Here is a 21,091-nt window from a genome sequence, read left to right as displayed (position 1 = left end):
GCCGGCAGTGTGTATTTCACTCTGCAAACTATTCAACACACTGAGAAACCTTCCTTAGAGAGATATATCAGGTCTTTGAAAAACGTTATGAGGTTTCTGATGAAAGGAAAGACAGACATGTCACAGCCTCTTCCTGTGTCCCAGAAGCAGGAGGAAGGAACAGTGGGAACACAAAAAGGAGGGAAAGAAAAAAGTGTAGAGTCACAGAATAGAGTCCCTAGACTTGCAAGATTCAAAATGCATCGATAAGGCAAATATTTCAGTCACTTAAGAAAGGTTCATTTGCTGAAGCTAACTGGAGGTGGGCTAAAAGCAGGTAGCTGAAAGCGTGTATTTACATAAGTGGATAGTCATCTTTTGTAACTTGCCACAGGAGGCTGTGGAGGAAGACAGTATCAGCAGGTTCATAAATGGATACTGAGAGGACAAGATGGACATACCTCCTAATATTCCTAATACAATGGCTATGAATATGGAGGGGGGAAGAAAGAAATGAGCAGTGAAGAGTGGATGCTAGCTCATGTCTTCTCTCTAAGTAGCATTTCCCGTTGCTGGTGTTAAGAGTATTGAGCTAGATGGCCTACTATTCTGGTTGGATAGCAGTTGGTTGGACTCACTGATCTTAAGGGTCTTTTCCAGCCTAAATGATTCTATGATTCTATGATTCTGACTCAGTAGAGAAATTCCTATGTTCTTATTGGAATACCACAAATCACTGTAATAACTGTAGCTGACACATGCAAACTGAAGTTAGATTGTTTTACAACTTCTGCAGTGCGTGCATTAGGGGATATTTATAGAGCAGTGGCAAGATGGAGCTAGAAGAGAACTGGGAGATGTTCTGTATGGCATTGATTTCAATTAAACCAAATAACACAATAAAAACCTCAGTCTTGGTTATTCTTGTCTCTTAATGATTTCCTTTAACCTGCTCTCAATATCTTCAAAAGATAATCCAGCTGTATTTACGTAATGATTACAGGTATCAGAACCTACTTGACAACTTAATCCAGTTGTACTAACCTTCAGTTCTAACAAAGAGTTTACGTCCACAGATTGTAGGGAAGCAAAGCAGCATACTCACCTTAGATGAAGTATTGCTCTTACCATCTTTTTTTCCAGCATGTTATTCTGTTGATTTCACCTCCTTTCCCATGATTTATGGTACTGATCATTCACTTTGGGAAAATGCTTAAGAAAAAAAACCCTAAAAAAATGAAACCAGGAGGTATGGTATTAATTTCTTATGTAGATTTTTTCTCGCCTTAAGGAAGCTGAGCCAGATGATAGATATTTCCTAAAATGATGTGTAATTTTTGTTCTCTCTTTCTTTAATCCTTTTCTATCCCAGAACATATGCCACCAATAACCTTTTGGATGATCTGAAAATCTTGTACCGCACTGCTGGGCAAAAAGGAAAGGGCATTGTCTTTATATTCACAGACAATGAAATCAGAGATGAATCATTTCTTGAGTACATGAACAATGTTTTGGCTTCAGGTGAAGTCTCAAATCTTTTTGCACGAGATGAAATAGGCGAAATCACACAAGACCTGATACCGGCAATGAAGAAGGAGTATCCAAGGCGTACTCCCACTGGTGAAAATCTTTATAATTACTTTCTTGCTCGAGTTCGTAATAACCTGCATGTTGTTCTTTGTTTTTCTCCTGTTGGGGAAAAATTCAGAACCCGTGCACTCAAATTTCCAGGTCTGATTTCAGGCTGTACCATGGACTGGTTCCAGCGCTGGCCTAAAGATGCTCTTGTAGCAGTTGCACAGCATTTTTTAGTTTCCTACCATATTGAGTGCACAGATGAAGTGAAACAGAGTGTTGTTAACACCATGGGAACATTTCAAGATATTGTAGCTGAAAAATGTGTTGAATACTTTGAACGATATAGGCGACGAACATTTGTGACTCCAAAATCTTACCTGTCCTTCATTGGAGGCTACAAAGCTGTTTACAAAGAGAAGTTTGCGAATGTTGGAAGTTTGTCTGAACGCATGAGAACAGGTACTGTAAAATCTGGGGGTTTTTTGTTTGTTTGTTTGTTTTTAAAAAGGTGAGAAGAATCTGAGTAAAAGAATGTAAAAGTATGGATTTAAGTTGTGAGCTCACTTTCACTTGGAAGCAGACTCACATGTTTTCAGCTGTGTTGTGTGCGGTTACAAAATATGTACCGGTTTTGTTTCAATGAACTTTGTGAATGTTGCAGATTGCAGATGGGTTTTGAAAATTGTATTAGTTAGCAGTTAAAATACCTGAAACTCCTGCTTTGACACATACGCATGCCAAGGAACTACTGAGATCCTAGTTTTCACATTTAAACATGCTAAAAGTAAATCTGAGGGAAGATAAGTAAATGTTCAGATTCAGTCACTCTGAAGAATCTTTTAAAGAAACAGTTATATGCCAATGTAAAATTTCCAGTTCATGTAATGTTGAATTTAGAAGCTCAGCCTAGTCTCCTTGTGTCTTCACTTGCATTGCTCAGGATGCCAGGTTCCTCTTTTTTGTTTTGTACAGAGAATACTCTCTGGTACTTCTTATGGTCTCATGGATTTCTGAAATTGCACACATAATTCTTGAGTGCCATTCACAATACTAACGCTTTTCATTATGTGTGTTTAATATTTAGTGTTCCTCTCATATATAAGAATACAAACAAGTGATCAAGTGACAGATTCTGAAGATTTTTACCCATTTAAAAAAAAAAAGCAAAGAAAAACCTTTAAATAGCAAATGGATATTACCCCTGCTTAATTTTGGTGTTCAACAAATGGGATCACTCACTGGGGTTCCTAAATATGAATCTGAGTGACTTTATTTTAGAGTATCCAGATTGCTTCACTGAGTTTTCTCTCTCAATAGGTATTCCTATTGCTAAAATGGAATTTGTTCAACACAGGTCTTGCAAAACTGATGGAAGCTGAGGTTTCAGTAAATCAGCTCTCCAAAGAGTTGGTGATGAAGGAGAAAGATTTGGCTGTAGCTTCAAAAAAAGCTGATGAAGTTTTATTGGAAGTAACTATGAAAGCCCAAGCTGCCGAAAAGGTGAAAATGCAGGTGCAAAAGGTAAAAGACAAGGCTCAGGCCATTGTGGATGACATTGCCATTGATAAAGCAGCAGCAGAAGAGAAGCTTGAAGCTGCAAGACCTGCATTGGAAGAAGCTGAGGCAGCCCTGCAGGTCAGAACCAAAGATATTCTGAACGTGCATGTAGTTAATTATTGTTATTTGTAATAATATAGCTTATGTTTCTGATTTGAAAAAAATAATATTGAAAGGACTAGCACTGACCTGTTAATCCTTGTAGAAAAAAACCTGAAAACCGAGGCAGTGGAGAGGTAAGATGGGCAGTACCTCCTCTACTCTCAGGTAATAAAGCAGTCATTGAGTGGTACTGCCTTTAAGGACTTTCTGCAGTACTGCTTCTGGGTGACCTGCAAAACTGCAGCAATTGCATTACATATACAGTCCTCCCAAAAACCATCTTTCTCTACCATCAACTGATTGCTTAAATAAATGGATTATTTTCTTTTTTAATTTTTCAGACAATAAAACCTTCTGACATTGCAACTGTTCGCAAACTGGGTAAACCTCCTCACTTGATAATGCGAATTATGGATTGTGTGCTACTTTTATTCCAAAGAAAAATAGACTCAGTAACACCTGATCAAGAACGCGCATGTGTGAAGCCATCGTGGACTGAGGCTCTGAAGCTAATGAATAATTCAGGATTTCTTAGCATGTTGCTTACTTTTCAGAAGGTAAGAAGTTAATAGTGGCACTATTTACTCCTATAGCTATCTTTAGAGATCATTTGAAAGTGTCTTCTACCTTCAAAGATAGTTTGAAACAAATAAGGCTTTTGTGTACCTGTAGTTGTAGACACCTTTGTGACTGTATTCCTCTCCATTTTCATGGTTCATTATTTCAGTAATCTTTCTCCTGGGCGACCAGTTTTGATGGCAGACACAAGTATCCCAAGTACTAGATCAGATGTTGAGCAAGTTTAGTGTTATCTTTATTCAGGCAGTTCCTGCTTCTCAGTAGGAATTTGCCTTAAAAAGACTCACTGTTGATTTTTCAAATGGCTCACCATCTCCAGGCCTATTTGCATATAAGGCACTCTAGAACTCCTTCTCCAGAATTGTTTGGTGGGGAGCTAGGATGAAATACAGAAGAAAATGAGCTTTCTGCCAGGAAAATACTGAGATATTTGGGAACTTTCGGGTTCTTTCACTAGAAAAGTAGTGAAACACAGAATGAACTGAGAACCTTAGTATCAACTGTAAGAAAAATAAAAGCAAACACAGGTTTTTATTTCTGTCAGGACAGAAACTTGTTCCGTTTACAGCAAGATTCACTGGACTGTAAGACAAGGGAAATTTCTCTGCAGGGAAGAGAAGAAAGGTGTCACAGCTAGCTGGACCAGAAAAAGAGCTAGGCTGGACTATGGAATGGCAGAACCATGGCCCAACTTTAAAATCCAGAAAACCAAGCAGGTTTTGGCAAAACCTGGGTTTTCTGCAATGTTGCAGAACATACTCTTTCATTTGTACACTGACTTTTTAATCTGCTTCAGCTGTGCATTTTGCTGATGCCTTTTCTAAGCTACTGGAGTGTGTTTGTTGTGCGGATGAGGCTTGAAACCATGATTCTCACTATCCTCAGGAGCCATTTCTCCCAGTGAGCCATATTGACAAGGCACCATGTGGAAACTTGCACTGCCTCTGTAGACAGTCTCTTTCTGGGGCTGTCCATCTGGTCACTTTTCCAGGTGCTATCTTCGCTAAACAGAAAGAGGAAATGAGTTTAAAGATAATGGGGACTAATTATGCACTCCTTATTCAAGCTTCTCTCTAATGAGGCTACCAGTTTTGGCACTTATTAATAGTGTAAGTGTTCCTGCTGGTAGTTTGCAACCCATTTAACTTTACTCAGAGGAGTCAGAACAACCTCTGTGAGACTGAGTTCTTGCAGGAAGTGATACTGATGAATGTGGTGAAGAACATTAGACTACTTTTATCCCTGATGAGGTACTTCACATGCTGTCCTCCTGCTTCATTTCTTGTTTCTAAGATTGAGTATATATGAGAAGAAAGCTCATCATGTCTGGAGTTCTGAGTAGACTACACTACTTACTCGTTTGTGAGATTTTTGTTCTTTCCTAATTTTTTTAGGCAAGGAAGATTAGTGGATGAAATAGTTTCTTGAGTTTAAAATTCATTACTTAGAAGGAAAGCATAACATTTTCAAGCTCTTGAACAGAGATTTAGGCCACCGCTGATTGGTCTTTGCTTTACCTTTGCCAGCTTGCTAGCTCATAATTTTAAGTAGGAGAATGAAAAAGTCAAAATGTTTGTCCAGCACTACTTTACATTTTAGCAAATGCTCATAGTGAAAACATCACCATGTCTGATCTTAGGAATAATATAATGAATGTCTTTGTTATTATAGTAGCTAGGGATCAGACAAGTACAAGACAGTCCTTTCTGCTATGCAGAAAAGCAGGGAAAGGGTATATTGCTTGACAGTATGAATGGAGGATGATTTTTAGATGCATTAAAAGAAAGGCATTACTACATTGCCAAAAAACCAGGAAGGTTCTTAATGCCTCTATTGTTAAGCAACCATTGTTACCCTGTATAAGCTCTTCTACTCTCTACATTGCTTAAGGAGATGTATTCCATTTCCTTCTGACACTTAATTATAGATTGACCACCATCATCAAAGATCTGGCTTTTCATGTTCTCAAGCTATTGTGAAGGAGGGGGGGGGAAATCTGAGGTTAGAATAATGAAGTGAACAGCTGAAAGAAATCGCTTTTATGGTTAAGGAAAAGGGTTAGCTTCAGTGAAGTGAAGTCAGTGCCTTGCAGTTTCACCCTTTTCCTTCCTAAAGCTGCACGTTTGACTCCCTTAGCTGTGTTCACACTGGTGCCTGTCTGATGCTGTGGTGAGCTTCTTCAGGGAATCAGCCTAGAAGAAATCTAATCACTAGTTTGCTGACTTAGATTTCTGTCATATTAGCTTCCAAACTAGCTCACTGAGCATTGGTGATGGTATTAAAGATGGGGCAAGAACATCTGGTTGAGGGGGAGAGGAAAGAAGGTACAGTGCTGTAGCAGCAATAACTTAGATCAGCTTAAGTTGTCATGGAGCTACGAGTACAAGTAATGTCTGTAAATCTTATGGGTCAAATAGGGATATTAAATGCAAACTCAAGTCCATCTGTTGCAATGGAAGTGGGAGCTATTTTCACCTGAGTTCACAAAAAACAAGTAATCTGTCCTTCATAAGAGTGAAAGGCAACAGTGTTGTTTTGTTCATTTCTCCTGTAAGAAGTGGTAGCATCATGTTTTGAAAAAGAAAAATGTTTCTGTGAAGCAGACTTTATTCTGAAATCCATTTAAAAAAATAATTTTTCCTTTCCATTGACTAGGACTCAATTACAGGAGAAACTGTGGAGCTTTTAGAGCCTTATTTGGATATGGAGGATTATAATCTTGAGACTGCTAAAAAAGTGTGTGGAAATGTAGCAGGTCTTTGCTCATGGACACAAGCAATGGTTTACTTCTATGGTATTAATAAAGAAGTTCTTCCTCTTAAGGTATTTCATATTACTCATTTTTCTGAGGGATGACTATAGTTGAGTGGAAAAAATGTCTCGTTATTTTGGCTAAAAAAGGTCATGAGTTACAAGCGATTCTTGTTTCTTCACATCCAGTTGTGAAGTCAAGCACACAGAGGTTAAGTATCTCGGGGCAATTTTTTCTCCTTACACAGCTACCCTGTGGTACAGTTGTTACTTGTGTGAACACAGTTTTCAATGGGAGCCTTAGTACACAGGTTCTTTATAGAGCCTGGCTGTCTGCAAGTGGGAGATACCGATACTGTCTCTGCTCTCGGACTTGGTGCCAGGCACTATGGTTTCAAGAAAACCTCTCCTCAGTCCTTTGGCCTGAGAAGGAGCATACTCATTGTGGTCTTGGTAGAATCTGGGAGAGGAGAGACCATTCTTGGCACAGAAGTATTCTTTAATGAATTTAGCTGGAATTCATCTCTCCAAGAAAACTTGGGAGTGTCAAACTGCTACATGTGAGTGTATATATAATAAACTCAGTAGTCACCTGGCATAGAATTCTGTTGTAACATTGAACTACAGTACAAAGGGATCAGCTACCATTGTCTGCATTCCTACAGATAGCTTTATTGTCTTGGAAATGTTTCATTTATGAGCATATTGAAAAAAAAGGACTTTAAATATTTATATAGTGATTTATAATCATTGCTTCTACAGGGGGTTTTATGGCTCTTTTCTGAAGAAATACATTCAGTCGGTTATGCTTCCACTGTACTTATGTTGTCTCCTATTGTATAAGCCACTGTAACAATGGTATATTCAAAACTCTTGGCATATTCTTTTAGTATATCTAGACAGATCTGATTCAAATTAATTAAAAGCGTGATATTTTTTGATTCAAGTAACTGATAGAGAAGACTATTTCTGTGATATGTAAGTAGCAATTCCCTTTTCAAATAATGGGATGTTCACTAATGAAAACAGAATCTGAAATGTGGCTATTGAGAGCTATAAAAGAGAGCAAGACCTAGAGGAAATAGTGGCTTTATATGCAGGTGCAACTCTGAAAACTGCAAAAGTGCTCTTGCAGTTTTTATTTGAATATATATGACTTAAGATTACTTATAAATTTAACTTTGTATTCAAGTACTTACATTCTTGTCACACTGTAGCTGATAAAAAACTGGGCATGCATTTCTTGGCAAAGTGGTGCCTATTGTCAGGTATAGCAACAGTCACAAATATTTTAAAACTGAAGATGACAGAGGGAGGAAGTGTTTAAAGTATGCAGGAGATATTGCAGGAAGCACTGGAGTGATGCTAAGAAAATAATTGAAAATAAATGTACAATTAAACTGTGTAAAGTACTAGCACAGGCTAAATCATCCAGTGCTAAAAGCAGTTTTACTGAATGAAGTAATCAAGCTGCTTTATCCTAACTGCTGTTCTAGGAGATAAACCCCCTTCAACACCTGCAAAATGCATCCAACATGTTTTTAAATTGCGTCTTAACTGAGACTCAGTGCCTCATTTATCTTAAAAATGACAACTTGTGAAAACTAATTAATAGTGACTTATATTTTAGTAAATATAGTGTGCAAAAATTAACTCATTCCTAGAAATGGAACTACATTCTTTAGATATGTGGCCTGCAGCCTAAGGGTTATTAGTTAGAATCAAACACACAAAGTATAACCAAATGTTGCCTGCAAATACAATGCTGTGTAGTTGCTTATCATACAGTGGTCACCATGTGGGTGCTACTTTTCTATAAACCTTCAGCATGACCATGAGCCGTTCCTCTCTAGCTTGTTACCTAGTAAATGAGCCTGCTGGATTAACCTGGTAATTCTGAAACACCATCTGCTATTTATCCATTAGTTGAAGAATACAGCAGCAGAATGAAGTAGCCCTGGCTTTTGCTGTGATTCTGTTAGCCTCCAATTAAATTACTGTGTATACGGTATAATTTCCCTTAGAGATATCTCCAGTGATTTTAATTAAGTTCTCCTTAGGCTGTTATGATGATCAAGGGAAGTTTGTCTACAGTTTATAAATTCTGTCTGATGTTGAGGATTCTCCCTGTCAAATTCAGTTTTAAATATAAGACTTCGTTGCCTTTTCTGCTTTCACTTGTCTCCATGCTGAACTAAAAACCACAGCAGGCAGTAAGAGGAAATCTTGCACCTGAGGAAGAGGTAACAGTCAAGGAGTGTCAAAATTTGATGGTTGTCCATTTAAATAAGTGTGTCCTTGTCAAGGTGATGCCCACTGGGCAGGAAAACAAGCATTCAAGTCTGAATTCAAGGCCCACAATAACTGTGGAAGGAAAACATATAGTCTGGGGGGTGAAGGGGAGGATTAGATCACCTAACAAAACAGGTTGAAGTCAGGACATGTAACTGAACGGAAAAAATGGAGAATCTTTCAGTAGCTAGTAGACGCTGTGAAAAGCAGATAAGAGGCATGATCTCTGTGCCTTTCAAAGGTTGTTTTAATCCCAAAGAATGGTCAGTGAGGACAAAGAAATTGAGGCCAAGATTTTATTAATGTCACTCTGCATGGATCTGTTTGCATGTGTACATATGTATATAAGTATACATATGTATACATGTATAATTTTTTTAGATTGGTGAAGTGAAAACATTGTTTTTGGAATGTCTGCAAAACCTGTGTATTTGTTTGCCTCTTTTATAATGTTTCCCTAAATAACGATGAATCCAAACTTATCATGATATTGAGGCTCTGAGAAAGTTGATACAAAACCAATGGAGTGTCTGTGTGAAAAATCTGCAGTGATCTGGGACAGGAGCAGCTTGAGATTGCATTTCCATGAAGAGTTGTCAGTCAGATGCCATGTGCCCAGGACAGGACTGAAGCAAAAGGCAAAGGTGGTCATCCAGCATGTCCACAGAGGCTCATGAGCAGAGTGACAGCGTCCAAGTGCAAGAAGCCTTCTGGCCTGGTCCAGCAGTAATGAGTGCAAGAACAGTGAACTTGGAAAGCTAAAGTTCCTGACACAAGAGAAATGCTAGGAAAGCTCCAAACTGTGGTGAACTATAAAGTTTCAGCTGCTTTTTTTCTTATGGGTTCTCCTACCTCTAGTAACATTTCCTGAATTGACTGAGCAACAGCTGCTCTTCAGAGTGATCTGGGGTTGGTCTGGGCATTCCATTCAAGAGCAGGGACAGCATTAAATGGTGTGAGTTTTTTTACCGGAGAAGGCATTTTTATTTAAATGCCTTCTTGGATCAGGGCCAGATATATTTGGTGCTTTGTAAAATTGAGTTTGCAATGAATCAACGAGAAACTTATAGCTATGTCAATACTAATAAATTAAACAGTACTAGGGAATTTTTCTAGACATTGGAAAGTGATCATCTGCACTGTTAAATTGTTAGAATGATCCCTAGTGTGAATTCGGTCTTGGCTAAGTGGCATTTTCTCAGCAATCTCTGGGCACCTTTCAGGAACTAGCTTGGTCCAAGGGTCATTTCCACGAGGCTGGCTGCACGAAGCCATACTGGTTTAGAGGCTGGGAGAGCTTAATGTGAGCTGTCTTATGCTAGTTAACCTCAGTGTCAGAGAAAGGTCCTGGATGTGTTTAATTTAACAGTATAGCTGTGGACTGTAATTACGTGTTTATTTGTCCTGGTTTTATGTGGAATGCAAAAAGGTTAAAAGGGGAAGGATCATCTCACCACCTGCTATGATGTCCTCTCTGAGGGCATCTCAGAAGAAGGCAAAATAGCTGCTTAACAATTCAGTCTGCGGCCCTTGTTGGCACAGGTACTGTCTCCATACTTGCCCCATGCAGACAGATGCAGAGAGCAGGTAGAGGCACTGGCTGGAGCAGATGTTGAGAGGATTGTCTGTGTGGTTCCCCACAATGCCAATGGCAAGAAAAGGCTGAAGCTGCTGCTCTCACACAAGCCTAGGCATGTTCTAGCATAGCCCCCCTCTCCGGGAACTCAGATAAGAGTGTGGATCTCATGTCTCAAATACTCATGATTCATTCACATAAAATCCATTTACTCAGGCTTTCACACTGCATCCAACTAGAACAAATTGTGAATCCTTGCTTTGCTGCGTGACTCAGAGGGATGAAATGAAGGGTGTGAAGGTTGTTCACATAGCAATGCCACTAAAATTAGAAAGGCCACAGTGGTTCTTTGTGGTTGGGAGACACATTTCCTTCCCGCCTGTAATTGGCTAGAAATCTTTGTATGAAGCTGCTTGCGACCGTAATAGCCTTCTTGTGCAGAAGATTCTCCTTGGCAGCAGAACTTGCCTCCTGCTCTCATGGCAAGGCTCTGCACAGGAAGCTGCCAGCCAACCTGCCAGTGATGTCAATACAAAAGCAGTGTTTGTACCCATGTAGTTTTGAAAAATGGAGTTGGAAAGAAAGACAGGGAGAGAGCAAATAGTGGTGATTTCATAGGGTAATCTGAAACAAGTAGTCTTTCTGCCTTTGGGAATCACATAGGTTGGTCATCCTGGTATGTTAGCATTCTCGTGCAACCAACCATTATTCATCACGTATGATTAAGCAGCCTACAAATCAGACTAATACCAAACTGTCTTACTACTTTGTTATGATTACCCTAAAATTGGCTGAAAACTTTGGTTAAATTGTCTGTAAAATATTTTCTTGTTATAAGTCATCTTCTAGAGATCCCGTAAAGTCTTGTGTAAATAATTCTGGGTTTTTTTTCATGTTAGAGTACAATATATTTTTTCTTTGTACACGTCTGAAATATTTTTTTGTTGTCCCTACATCTTCAAAGCTGGTAGCCTTTTAAGAGGTTTTAAGAACTGGGAAGTCTGTTTTATCAGTCTTTTGCACCTTTCTGGGTAGTTTATTGCTGCAGGGAGGTCTGTTTTTTGTATTTACAAGGCATCATTGCTCATATGTATTGGGAATTCACATGGGCATTCTTTTCTGATAAATGTCAAGGTGAAATATGAATCCACACAGCCAGGTGTAAGTTCTCTGTTGTTCCAGCTGTTCTGCCTAGGCTGTTCTTCCCAACTCTCCAAGGATCTTGTTCCTTGTGTAACCTCACTATTTGTCAGCTGGGGGTGAAACAATATGTCATAACTTTGTTTTACTCCCATTTTTAGCCCTCATGGAGTTTAAGGATAAGAGGATGCTCTGCACTGTGGAAGGGGGGGCGGGGGTGAGGTAGGAGAGGGAGGGCTGGTGCAGGGCTCTTTCTGGATCTCAGTAAGAAAGGCCTGACAACAGACTGCTTAATAAGCTAACTGCTTTAGTAAGACCAAATAATAAAAGGCATTTATAATAGCTTGAATGACCAAAAGAGAGAGTTTTCTCTCCATGGACAGGATCTGCTCTGTGCAGCATGCTGTGGGAAAATCTATCCAGGCTCTGTCTGATACTGCATGAATGTGGGGTGCCCAGCATCTGAAGGGATGTAAGATTTACTCACTATCTATGTTCCTCTTCTTGTTATGGATCTTTTTAAAGCAGTTATCTTATTAAGCCATTTGTTGTTAGGCCTTTCTTATTAAGATCCAGAAAGAGCCCCGCGCTGTCTCTCTCTCTCTCTCTCTCTTACCTCACCCTCCCCACTTCTCTCCTGGTGCCGGACATGGTAACACTACATCACCTACTCAGAACTCCTTTACTGTTTAAATTTTTCCTGATAGTCCAAGATTCACTACAAAAATAACAGCAGTGGTTCTGAAATCTGCTTAGCTGGGTCTTAACAAGACTCACTGATTTAACAGTGTTTATCTCCAGGAGATGCTGTTTAATGTGCTCTTTGATAAAAAGAAAAAAAAAAAGAGAGGAGCCAAGATCAAATTTTGAGATCTAGGCATGATAAAAAATGCAGCATGAAGTCTGGTGGATTTCAAAAGATAGGTCTGTGAGCCGGGAATTAGAGAAGCATATATGTACTAATCAACAAAGTAGTACTGCTTTACAAGTTACACATCTAGAGAATAGCACTGTCAGCAAAAAATTCGTTTACTGTAGCCACTGTATCTGTTGACAGATCCTAGAGATAAACAAATATTTTATAATGGAATGCAGCATGAAGTCTGGTGGATTTCAAAAGATAGGTCTGTGAGCCGGGAATTAGAGAAGCATATATGTACTAATCAACAAAGTAGTACTGCTTTACAAGTTACACATCTAGAGAATAGCACTGTCAGCAAAAAATTCGTTTACTGTAGCCACTGTATCTGTTGACAGATCCTAGAGATAAACAAATATTTTGTAATGGAGATAAGCCAGTGAAATGGCTGCTCACAAAATTTCCATCATGTAAGAATGCTGAAATATTTTTATTCCATTGTTACCATTATTATTATTTTATAATCCATGAGGGCAATCTTAATTTTCTTTTGCACTGAGAATATATTACAGAAAACATTGTATAGGTTGCCTCATGTATCTAGTATACAGCTATTTCATGACCAGAATGGTGCACAGTATTAGAGTTGTATCATTAATTTTGTATTCTGGTGTACTGTTTCATTCTGTTTCTTTCATATGCTTGTGTTCCAGTTTTAGGTTGAAAAGTGAAAAAGGAAAAAAACTGCTGTCATCTTAAACATGTATTATTTTAAAAAGTACCCAGTACAGTAGAATATGTGCCATTAAATGAATGTCATTTGCTCTTGCCAAATAATAGGTATTAACTACTCTTTAATTTTACATGTTTATAGGCAAATTTAGCTTTGCAAGAGGGAAGACTTGCAGCTGCCCAAACAGAACTGAATAATGCACAAATTCAGCTGGATGAGAAGCAACTGGAACTGGATCAAGTACAAGCCATGTATGATACTGCTATGAAAGAGAAGCAGGCCTTACTTGATGATGCTGAGGCATGCAGAAGGAAGATGAACAATGCCACAGCTCTGATTGAAGGATTAGGTGGAGAAAAGGTACTAGCACGTATGAGTAGGTTTCCAGCACAAAGTAGGTACTCAGTTTTGAGAATATTCCATAATGATCATTAGTAGTGCTCAAGAAATTCAAGACATGGTAACACCTCAATATCATATGACACTTTATTTTAGTTATATATATTTTTTTGCTTGAACGTAATGTATCTAAAAAAGTAAAACAATTTCTTGTGTTAACTTAATTCTTCTGTATGAAGATTTATGTCATATCATATGGCTCGTATTGGGATAAAGTTCAGATTTAAAGCCAAGGAGCCAAATTCCTTTTAGCTTTAGTAAGAAGAGGAATTAGACTTAACCTAAATAATTGCCCTAAAATATTTATAAGGAGGATTACTCTCTTTTTCTCACCAAGTATACAAGAATAGGAATTTGAAGCTTGACTAATTTCCTGAATTACATTTGAAGTTCAGATTTCTACTGGAGCCTTTTACAGAATTATGGACTAATTGTTATCCTCTGCACTGAGCTTGAAATTTACCTTTCCTATACAGATTTTTCTGGCTTCAGCCTGAAGGTTTCCAGAGGAAGCAGGATACCCTTTTTTCTCGTCTGATTATTTGCTTTGATAATTCCTTGGTTGATTTCACACAGAGTCAAAATTGATGAGAGCTTTGACTTCAACCATTGTGTCCTGTGAGGCCAGGACTTTAGCATTTGTTTGCATAGCTGTACTTCAAAATATATCAGTCAAAAATGTTAGATGCTTTATCATATTTTTCAGCGAATTTCTAAATTTAAAAGCAACAACAAAATAGGAAGTTTCAGTGCCTTATTGTGGGTTTTCTGAAGCCTTGTGCTATGAGGTCTTGTAAAAGCTGTTATTCCATTCTACTTTTGAAAATTCAGACAAAAAATTAGAAGACTATATATGGCATTTGGAGCCTTGGGCAAAACTGACACTGGGTTAAATGTGTATTTTCTAAATTTAAAACATGTAGGTCCTGACCAAGATTGCATGCAGAGTGATTGAAGGGAACAGAAATCTGGAGAGAAAGGAATAAGTAAAACTCAAAAATAATATTCAGAAAATCACAGAATCATGGAATAATTGAGATTGGAAGGGACCTCTGGAGGTCATCTAACCCAACCCCCCTCGCTCAATGCAAGGTCAAATAGAGCAGGTTGCTCAGGGCATTGTCCAATTGGGTTTTCAATATCTCCAAAGATGGACACTCCACAACCTCTCTTGGCAACCTATTCCAGTCCTTGACCACTCTCACTGTAAAAAAGATTTTTGTATGTTTAATTGGAATTTCTTGTATTTCAATTTGTGCCCATTGCCCCTTGTCCTTTCACTGGGACCCACTGAAAAGAGTCTGGCACCATCATCTTTACACCCTCCCATCAGGTATTTGTACACATTGATAAAATTCCCCCCGAGCCGTCTGTTCTCAGGGCTAAACAATCTCAATGCTCTCAGCCAAGGCTGCCCCCGACCTTTACATTCCTGACCAGTTATTTCTTGTTTGCAAGTCTGAGGTTCAGCAAACCACCTTCCCTCATTAGATCCTCAGTTACCTGTGCTAAGAATTTTTTGTCAGTGCACTCCTTAAAACTTCCTGGATTGCTTGTAACTTGCTGTGTTGTCCCTCCAGAAGATAGCAGAGTGGTTAAAGTCCCCCGTGTATACCAGGGCCTGTGAACACAAGGTTTCTTCCCATTGTCTGAAAAAGACCTCATCTACTTCTTCCTGATCACGTTGTCTGTAACAGACACACACAACATCACCCATGTTTGTCTGCCCTCTAATCCTAACCAATAAGCTCTCAACTGGCTCATTGTCTATCCCAGAGTCTCAGATGCAGAACTCCATGCATTCCAGCTGCTCTCACATAAAAGAAAACTCCCCTCCTCACATTCCCAGCCTGTCCTTCCTAACAAGCCTGTATACACCTGTTGCAGCACTCCAGTTGTGGAAGCCTTCCCACCATGTCCCCATGAGATCTTGACTCTGCAACTGCATGCAGACCTCTAATTCCTTGTTTGTTCTCCATGCTGTGCACGTTAGTGTACAAGCACTTCAGAGAGGTGCCCAGCTGTGCTAATTTCCCAGAAACAGTATGAAAGCTATCCCCATCATTCTGTCTGGTAGGCACTTTTTTGTTTATGTGGATATGCTTGGGGTGGTTCTCCATTAGCCCTGTTCTATTGATTACAAGGTCCCTACTGTTTATATCACCCCACATATTTTGTTTGCCAACCTGGTCCTCCACTTCCTCACAAGATTGTTGGTCATCCTCTCCCTCCCACTTTGTTCCTCCTTTAAAGCACTTCTTACCAGTTTGGCCAGCTTGTTGGCAAAGATGCTTTTTCTCCACTTGGTCAGGTGGTTGCCATCTCTTCCAAGAAAACTTCTACTTCTGAAAAGAATGATTTAAAGACAAAAATACTCCTGGTTCGAAGAACAATTATTTACCAGAAAGAGGTAAATTCTTAAGTTAGATCTTCATGTTAGTTTTGTGCCTGTTTAGTCTAACTTCTTTATAATGTTTTACATACAGCTTCGTTGGACGACAAGCAGCAAAAACTTTCAAAATCAAATTATTAATTTAGTGGGGAATGTTCTTCTGGCCACTGGATTTCTCTCTTACTCTGGACCTTTCAATCAGGAGTACAGGAATTTGCTGCTCCAATTGTGGAAGAAAGAGATGGACAACAGCAAGATTCCATACAGTAATGTAAGCGTTTGTGCTCTGTCCTGACCTTACTCTCTGCCTTGTAAAGAAATAATGTTCAGAGCATTCTGTTCCAGAAAAGTACATAATTGGAATATTATTTACAGGCCGTCACATTCCATCAAATTTTTAATAAATAAAAAATCTGAACAGTTGACAACTGAGCTTCTAAAAAAAATGTGGTTTAAGATTCTCTTCATACTGTCATACGTTGCAAGATTGGTATATAGGCCATCACTCGGGCAAATCTGAGAGAGAGATGCTATCTGAGGTCAGCTGCCCTGGGAGGAAATTGCATAATATGGGAAATGAAGTAGAATTTACCAGCTTGGAACAGATTTACCTTATCATAAGGGGTTTCATCAGGTAGTCACAGTTTTCCCCCATAGTTGGTGGTTTTTTGCAAATGCCATGTTGTGTCCATAATTTCAGTCATAAAGTCAAGCAAATCGGCCACATTGAGCATTTACTGAAAGTGGAAAATATGTATATTGAAGAAAACACCAGTTGTAACTGCCTCCCTCAACATTTTAAGTTATCTCCTGACAAGGAATAACTTGTGAATATGTGGTTGAGAATACCACCCCACAACTGGTATTGCTGTGCCCCTACAGTTTTCCAGGCAGTCTTTGAAGCAGCAGCTCCCAAGTTAGCCCTACAGGATGGTGCAGGGGTGGGGAGATTGGTCTGTGGCTTCTGGGTTGGGTTGGAGTTATGCCCCAACCAACTTCCAGGGACGCAGCAAGATTTACCCTATCTCCCATTTTACCACCTACAGTCTCATGTGCTGCCACTAAAAATCTGCTTTCTCTCTAGATATCCACTTTTAACTCTGAACTGTAAATCTAGAATATAAAGGGTGAATTTGAATGAAAGGTTTTTCATATATTTTGCATTTCTGACCTATTACATCATAAATTCTTTAACCTACCGTTCTTAATATATTAAATTTTGAACACAACAAACTAGTCTAGGAATAAAAATTTCCATTATTTTCATTTAGGATTACTTAAGTACAACATTTTAATAATCTAGATTTGCTAGAAAATATCTGTAAAATGGAACTAAACAGTTTTTCCTTTTTAAAGCTTCACACTTTTATTCTTAGGGTAGCTTGATTAATTCTTGATTGACATAAAAATACTTACATCCAATTATAGAAAAGACCATTGCACATTTTGAACCAAGAAATATCACCTCTGCACCTCCGTGTATTATCAATTAATACCCTCCTGTTAAACCCTCTGCTGTGTACCCACACAATTTAATTTAGTTTAATTTGAAGTGTCTTGTTGAAATGATTAAGTTAAACAAAACCTGGATTTTGTAAAGCTTGGTTTACACCGCTTCAGCTTTCTCCAGTCTGAGCTCTTAAATCCATGTGCATTTGTCATCAGTGAGGCTGTTCTCAGTGAGCCTGACATTATGGCTTCTCCTCAGTTGGCCTAAGTCTGTGCAGGTAGAGGTGGCCTAAAATGCAGCGGAGCTACGGTCCCATCATGCAGCTTCAGCTCCCTGCCACATCATATACTACCTTTATTAAAGTGAGCAACCTGCATGCTGGGACTATGATACAGGGCAGGTTCCTTTACATGAATCTTGTTCTTTCCTTTTACCACTGTCTGCCTCAGGAGTGCCAGACCTGGCAGCTGTTCTGGTGCACAGGCTTTGCTCATGGCCAGCAGCAGCCTTGTTCCTATTCCATGACTTTTAGGAGGTCTGTCTAATATTCTTCCTTACACCTGGAAGACTTATTCATGCTGAAGGCAAAATTTAGGCCATAATAATCAAAACTGTCCTTCTGAGTAATCTGTCCATGTTGCCTTCCACTTGGTTTTGTGAATACCTGCGTACATTTTCTCCAGCAGTAAAGGTTGGAGAAATAGTTCAGGCAGTCTCTCTTACTCTCAATACAGGAGTGGAGGCATTAAGCCCAAATGGCTCCTGTCCTCAGCTGTCAAAGATTTTGACTGAGTAGGTGCTGCTGGAAAGTGCTGGGAGCAAGTGAGCAACCTGTGTGTAGCTGTGGCTGTACCATTGTGAAACAGCTGAAGGTAGATTAGTATCCCTGCTGCATCTTCTTTTCAGGTTCTTGGGGGATTTGACACTTAAGACCTATATTAGGGAGACCTCTTTGCCATGAGAGGTTTGTCATGCCTTTCACCTCATAGAAGTTACTTGCGAATCTTTTTTTTTTTTTACGTTAGGTGGTGTATAATGCTTCTCATAACAGTGATTAACCTTGACCTGACAGAGTGAACCTCACAGCCCAGCCCAATTTATGCTATGACTTACAAAGATGAATGATTCTGACTTGCCCAGCAAAGCTCTTTGAAAGCTCCTGTTAATAAGTAATATGTAAGGCCAAGATGGATTTATTAATAAAGTACCAGTTGCAGTGCAAGCAAGATTCTTTACCAACGTGGTATGGGAGTTATCCTACTATTCATCCCAGGGAGGCTCTTTCTCAAATTCAGTGTACAAAACGTTCTTAAAAGCTGCTTACCTTGGGGAATATCTGTCAAGATTCTTGCCATTTAAGGGTAAGAACTTGGATGTATAATGTCCTTAGAAAGCAAGACATAAAGAACTAAAATTCTGCCTCTGTGAAGATGTTCTGACCACATTGCTACTCAGCTGCATCCTTCAAAATTTGAGGAATACTTTTTGATTGTTTCTGTATTGCTTTTTTTTTCATATGGACAGGTTAGACTTGGAATGCCATAATTAACGAGTTTCAAACCATAATTACCATTCTGTTTAGATAGTTGCCATTAAAGACAGGATTATGACTACAATGATAGTGTGTGGAAGAGAGTTTTAATTTTTTCCAGTGAATTAAGTACTCACAAAAGGCAGCATATGGGCTTCTCTTGATACTTCACACCACAGGGAAGAAAGCAGCTTTTCAGTTCAAGCAAAAGGCTTGACATCTGCCTTACTTTGTCACAGACTAACTGGCTGTGGGTGTATGAGTCATTTAGGCATAACGATTTAAAGAGAGCTGTTTAAAATTAGCTATCTATCTGTGTAGTTAGGCACTTAAATTAGCTAAGTTTCAGAGTTGCAGTATGACTGATACTTCCTGCTGCAGTAAGAAAAAATTCAAAGCTGTTTAGACCCTACTCATCTGCTTAAGGAGCTAAATATGGTTTTAGGTTCCAATTGCTGAAAATTTTGGCTATTAAATGCTTTACTGTCCTTTTCACAAATGGAAACTGGATTCTTAAAGTTTCTCTGTCTTCTGAGAATGGTTTGTGTTGCTTCATTCAGATTCTTCAATAATCAGAGTAGTAAAAAAATCAAAGGGGTGAAAAGGCTTTTGAGTCTTGCAACCACTGGTATCACTAACTCTCATGATTGTATCACAAGTCTCACAGTATTTGAAATTTTGCTTTAGGCTTCAGATGCTGAATTATGTGATTTTTGCAGGAGTTGGAGGCTTTTTCTTTCTTTTTAAACATGTTGTTTGTAGAGAAAGCTTACAAATAGGAATTCTTGAGTGAAAAATGTAAGGAGCAAATAAAAAACCCTTCAATTTTATTCTTTTTAAACTCACATCATTATTAAGCTACTTTTCTAATTTGGAGAGCTTGGTTTGTGATTTAAAGCACTGTTTTCTTTCACATACACATTCTTGAGAGGCCAGTAACTGTTCATAGTGAATAAAATAAAGCAGGTTAGTCGACGTGTACAAATCAAACTTCAGGAGAATATATGAGCTGGGAAGAGTTCTGACCATAGCAACAATAACTTTCCATGATAGTTCATGGTTATTGATCCATAGCACATCTTCTCTTTCTTGTCTGAGTCTCCCACAAGCCATCCTGTATTCATGTATATACTTGGAGGGCACTTTACGACTTTACAGGAGGAGGAAGCTCTTGTGACCAAGACGACCGTTCCTCTTGAGCTAGCAAGAAAAGAGTGTCAATACCAAAATCAGCTTGTCATTAGATATTGAACTGGCTTCAGAGTTTCTCTGACACTCTTTGATGGACATCAAAGCCTCAACAGAATTCACATTCATTATTGCCCAACTTCAATGATTTACGTACTGAACTTTAAAGAAAGGAAACAATAAACAATAACTACCAAATACATTCTATCATGCATTATGATCACAGTAAGAAGACAAATCTTCCATCAAACGTTTTAGTATAACTCCTCTAACTGGTACTAATTTTGTAATTACATATTTTCTATTAGGACGTGAACCTGACTGGTATGCTTGTTGACAATGCTACAGTGTGTGAATGGAACCTCCAGGGTCTCCCGAACGATGACCTTTCAATTCAGAATGGCATCATTGTCACAAAAGCATCTAGATATCCTTTGCTGATTGATCCACAAGGTCAAGGAAAGATCTGGATTAAAAATAAGGAAAAGAATAATGGACTCCAGGTAAATAGTTCATTTAATATTTTTATGTGTGTGTCATTTCACATCATAGTTAGCAATGCATACTATTTTTTCTGTCATCATACTTTGGCCATGTGTAATTTAAATCTGATATTTATGGTATACAGTTAGGCAGAAATTAAAACAAGACTGACACAAAATCTATGACCTATCTGTATCAGGGTGAAATAGCTTGTACTGCTTTGTCATCTCCCAGAAAGACAGTTTCAAGAGCAAATTGGAATTATATGTTATGCCATATGTATTTTTATGATGACTCTTTTAATTACTTGTCATAGAGAAAGAGAAACATAGAGGGAAGTAAATGACTTGCAAAATTAAGACCAGACAGTATCAGGCAGTTTGTGCTGCATGGCAATAACATTTTAGGGTAAGCATTTTAAGAGGAAAATAGGGAAAAGAAAAAAGGAGGAACTGGAAAAAGAATGGTGGCCTGAAGTAGAATGGAAATCTAGTGATCTTTG

General features: G+C 38.7%; 1 protein-coding gene across 1 annotated transcript in view; it reads left to right on the top strand.

Moving 5' to 3' along the window:
- The window catches only part of LOC103896741 (dynein heavy chain 5, axonemal), a 152,017-nt gene that overhangs the window by 77,230 nt on the left and 53,696 nt on the right, over positions 1-21,091 (top strand). The window contains exons 43-49 of the mRNA XM_019471358.1: positions 1,352-2,016; positions 2,912-3,192; positions 3,558-3,773; positions 6,451-6,618; positions 13,288-13,506; positions 16,032-16,208; positions 20,415-20,609. Of these exons, the coding sequence (XP_019326903.1) occupies positions 1,352-2,016; positions 2,912-3,192; positions 3,558-3,773; positions 6,451-6,618; positions 13,288-13,506; positions 16,032-16,208; positions 20,415-20,609 (1,921 nt within the window). The remainder of the gene's footprint in view (positions 1-1,351; positions 2,017-2,911; positions 3,193-3,557; positions 3,774-6,450; positions 6,619-13,287; positions 13,507-16,031; positions 16,209-20,414; positions 20,610-21,091) is intronic.

The sequence above is a fragment of the Aptenodytes forsteri genome, unplaced genomic scaffold, assembly GCF_000699145.1.
Source record: "Aptenodytes forsteri isolate BGI_AS27 unplaced genomic scaffold, ASM69914v1 Scaffold97, whole genome shotgun sequence".
Classification (NCBI taxonomy): Eukaryota; Metazoa; Chordata; class Aves; order Sphenisciformes; family Spheniscidae; genus Aptenodytes; species Aptenodytes forsteri.
Note: the sequence above shows the minus strand (reverse complement) of the source record. Positions and strands in the feature narration are given on the sequence as shown.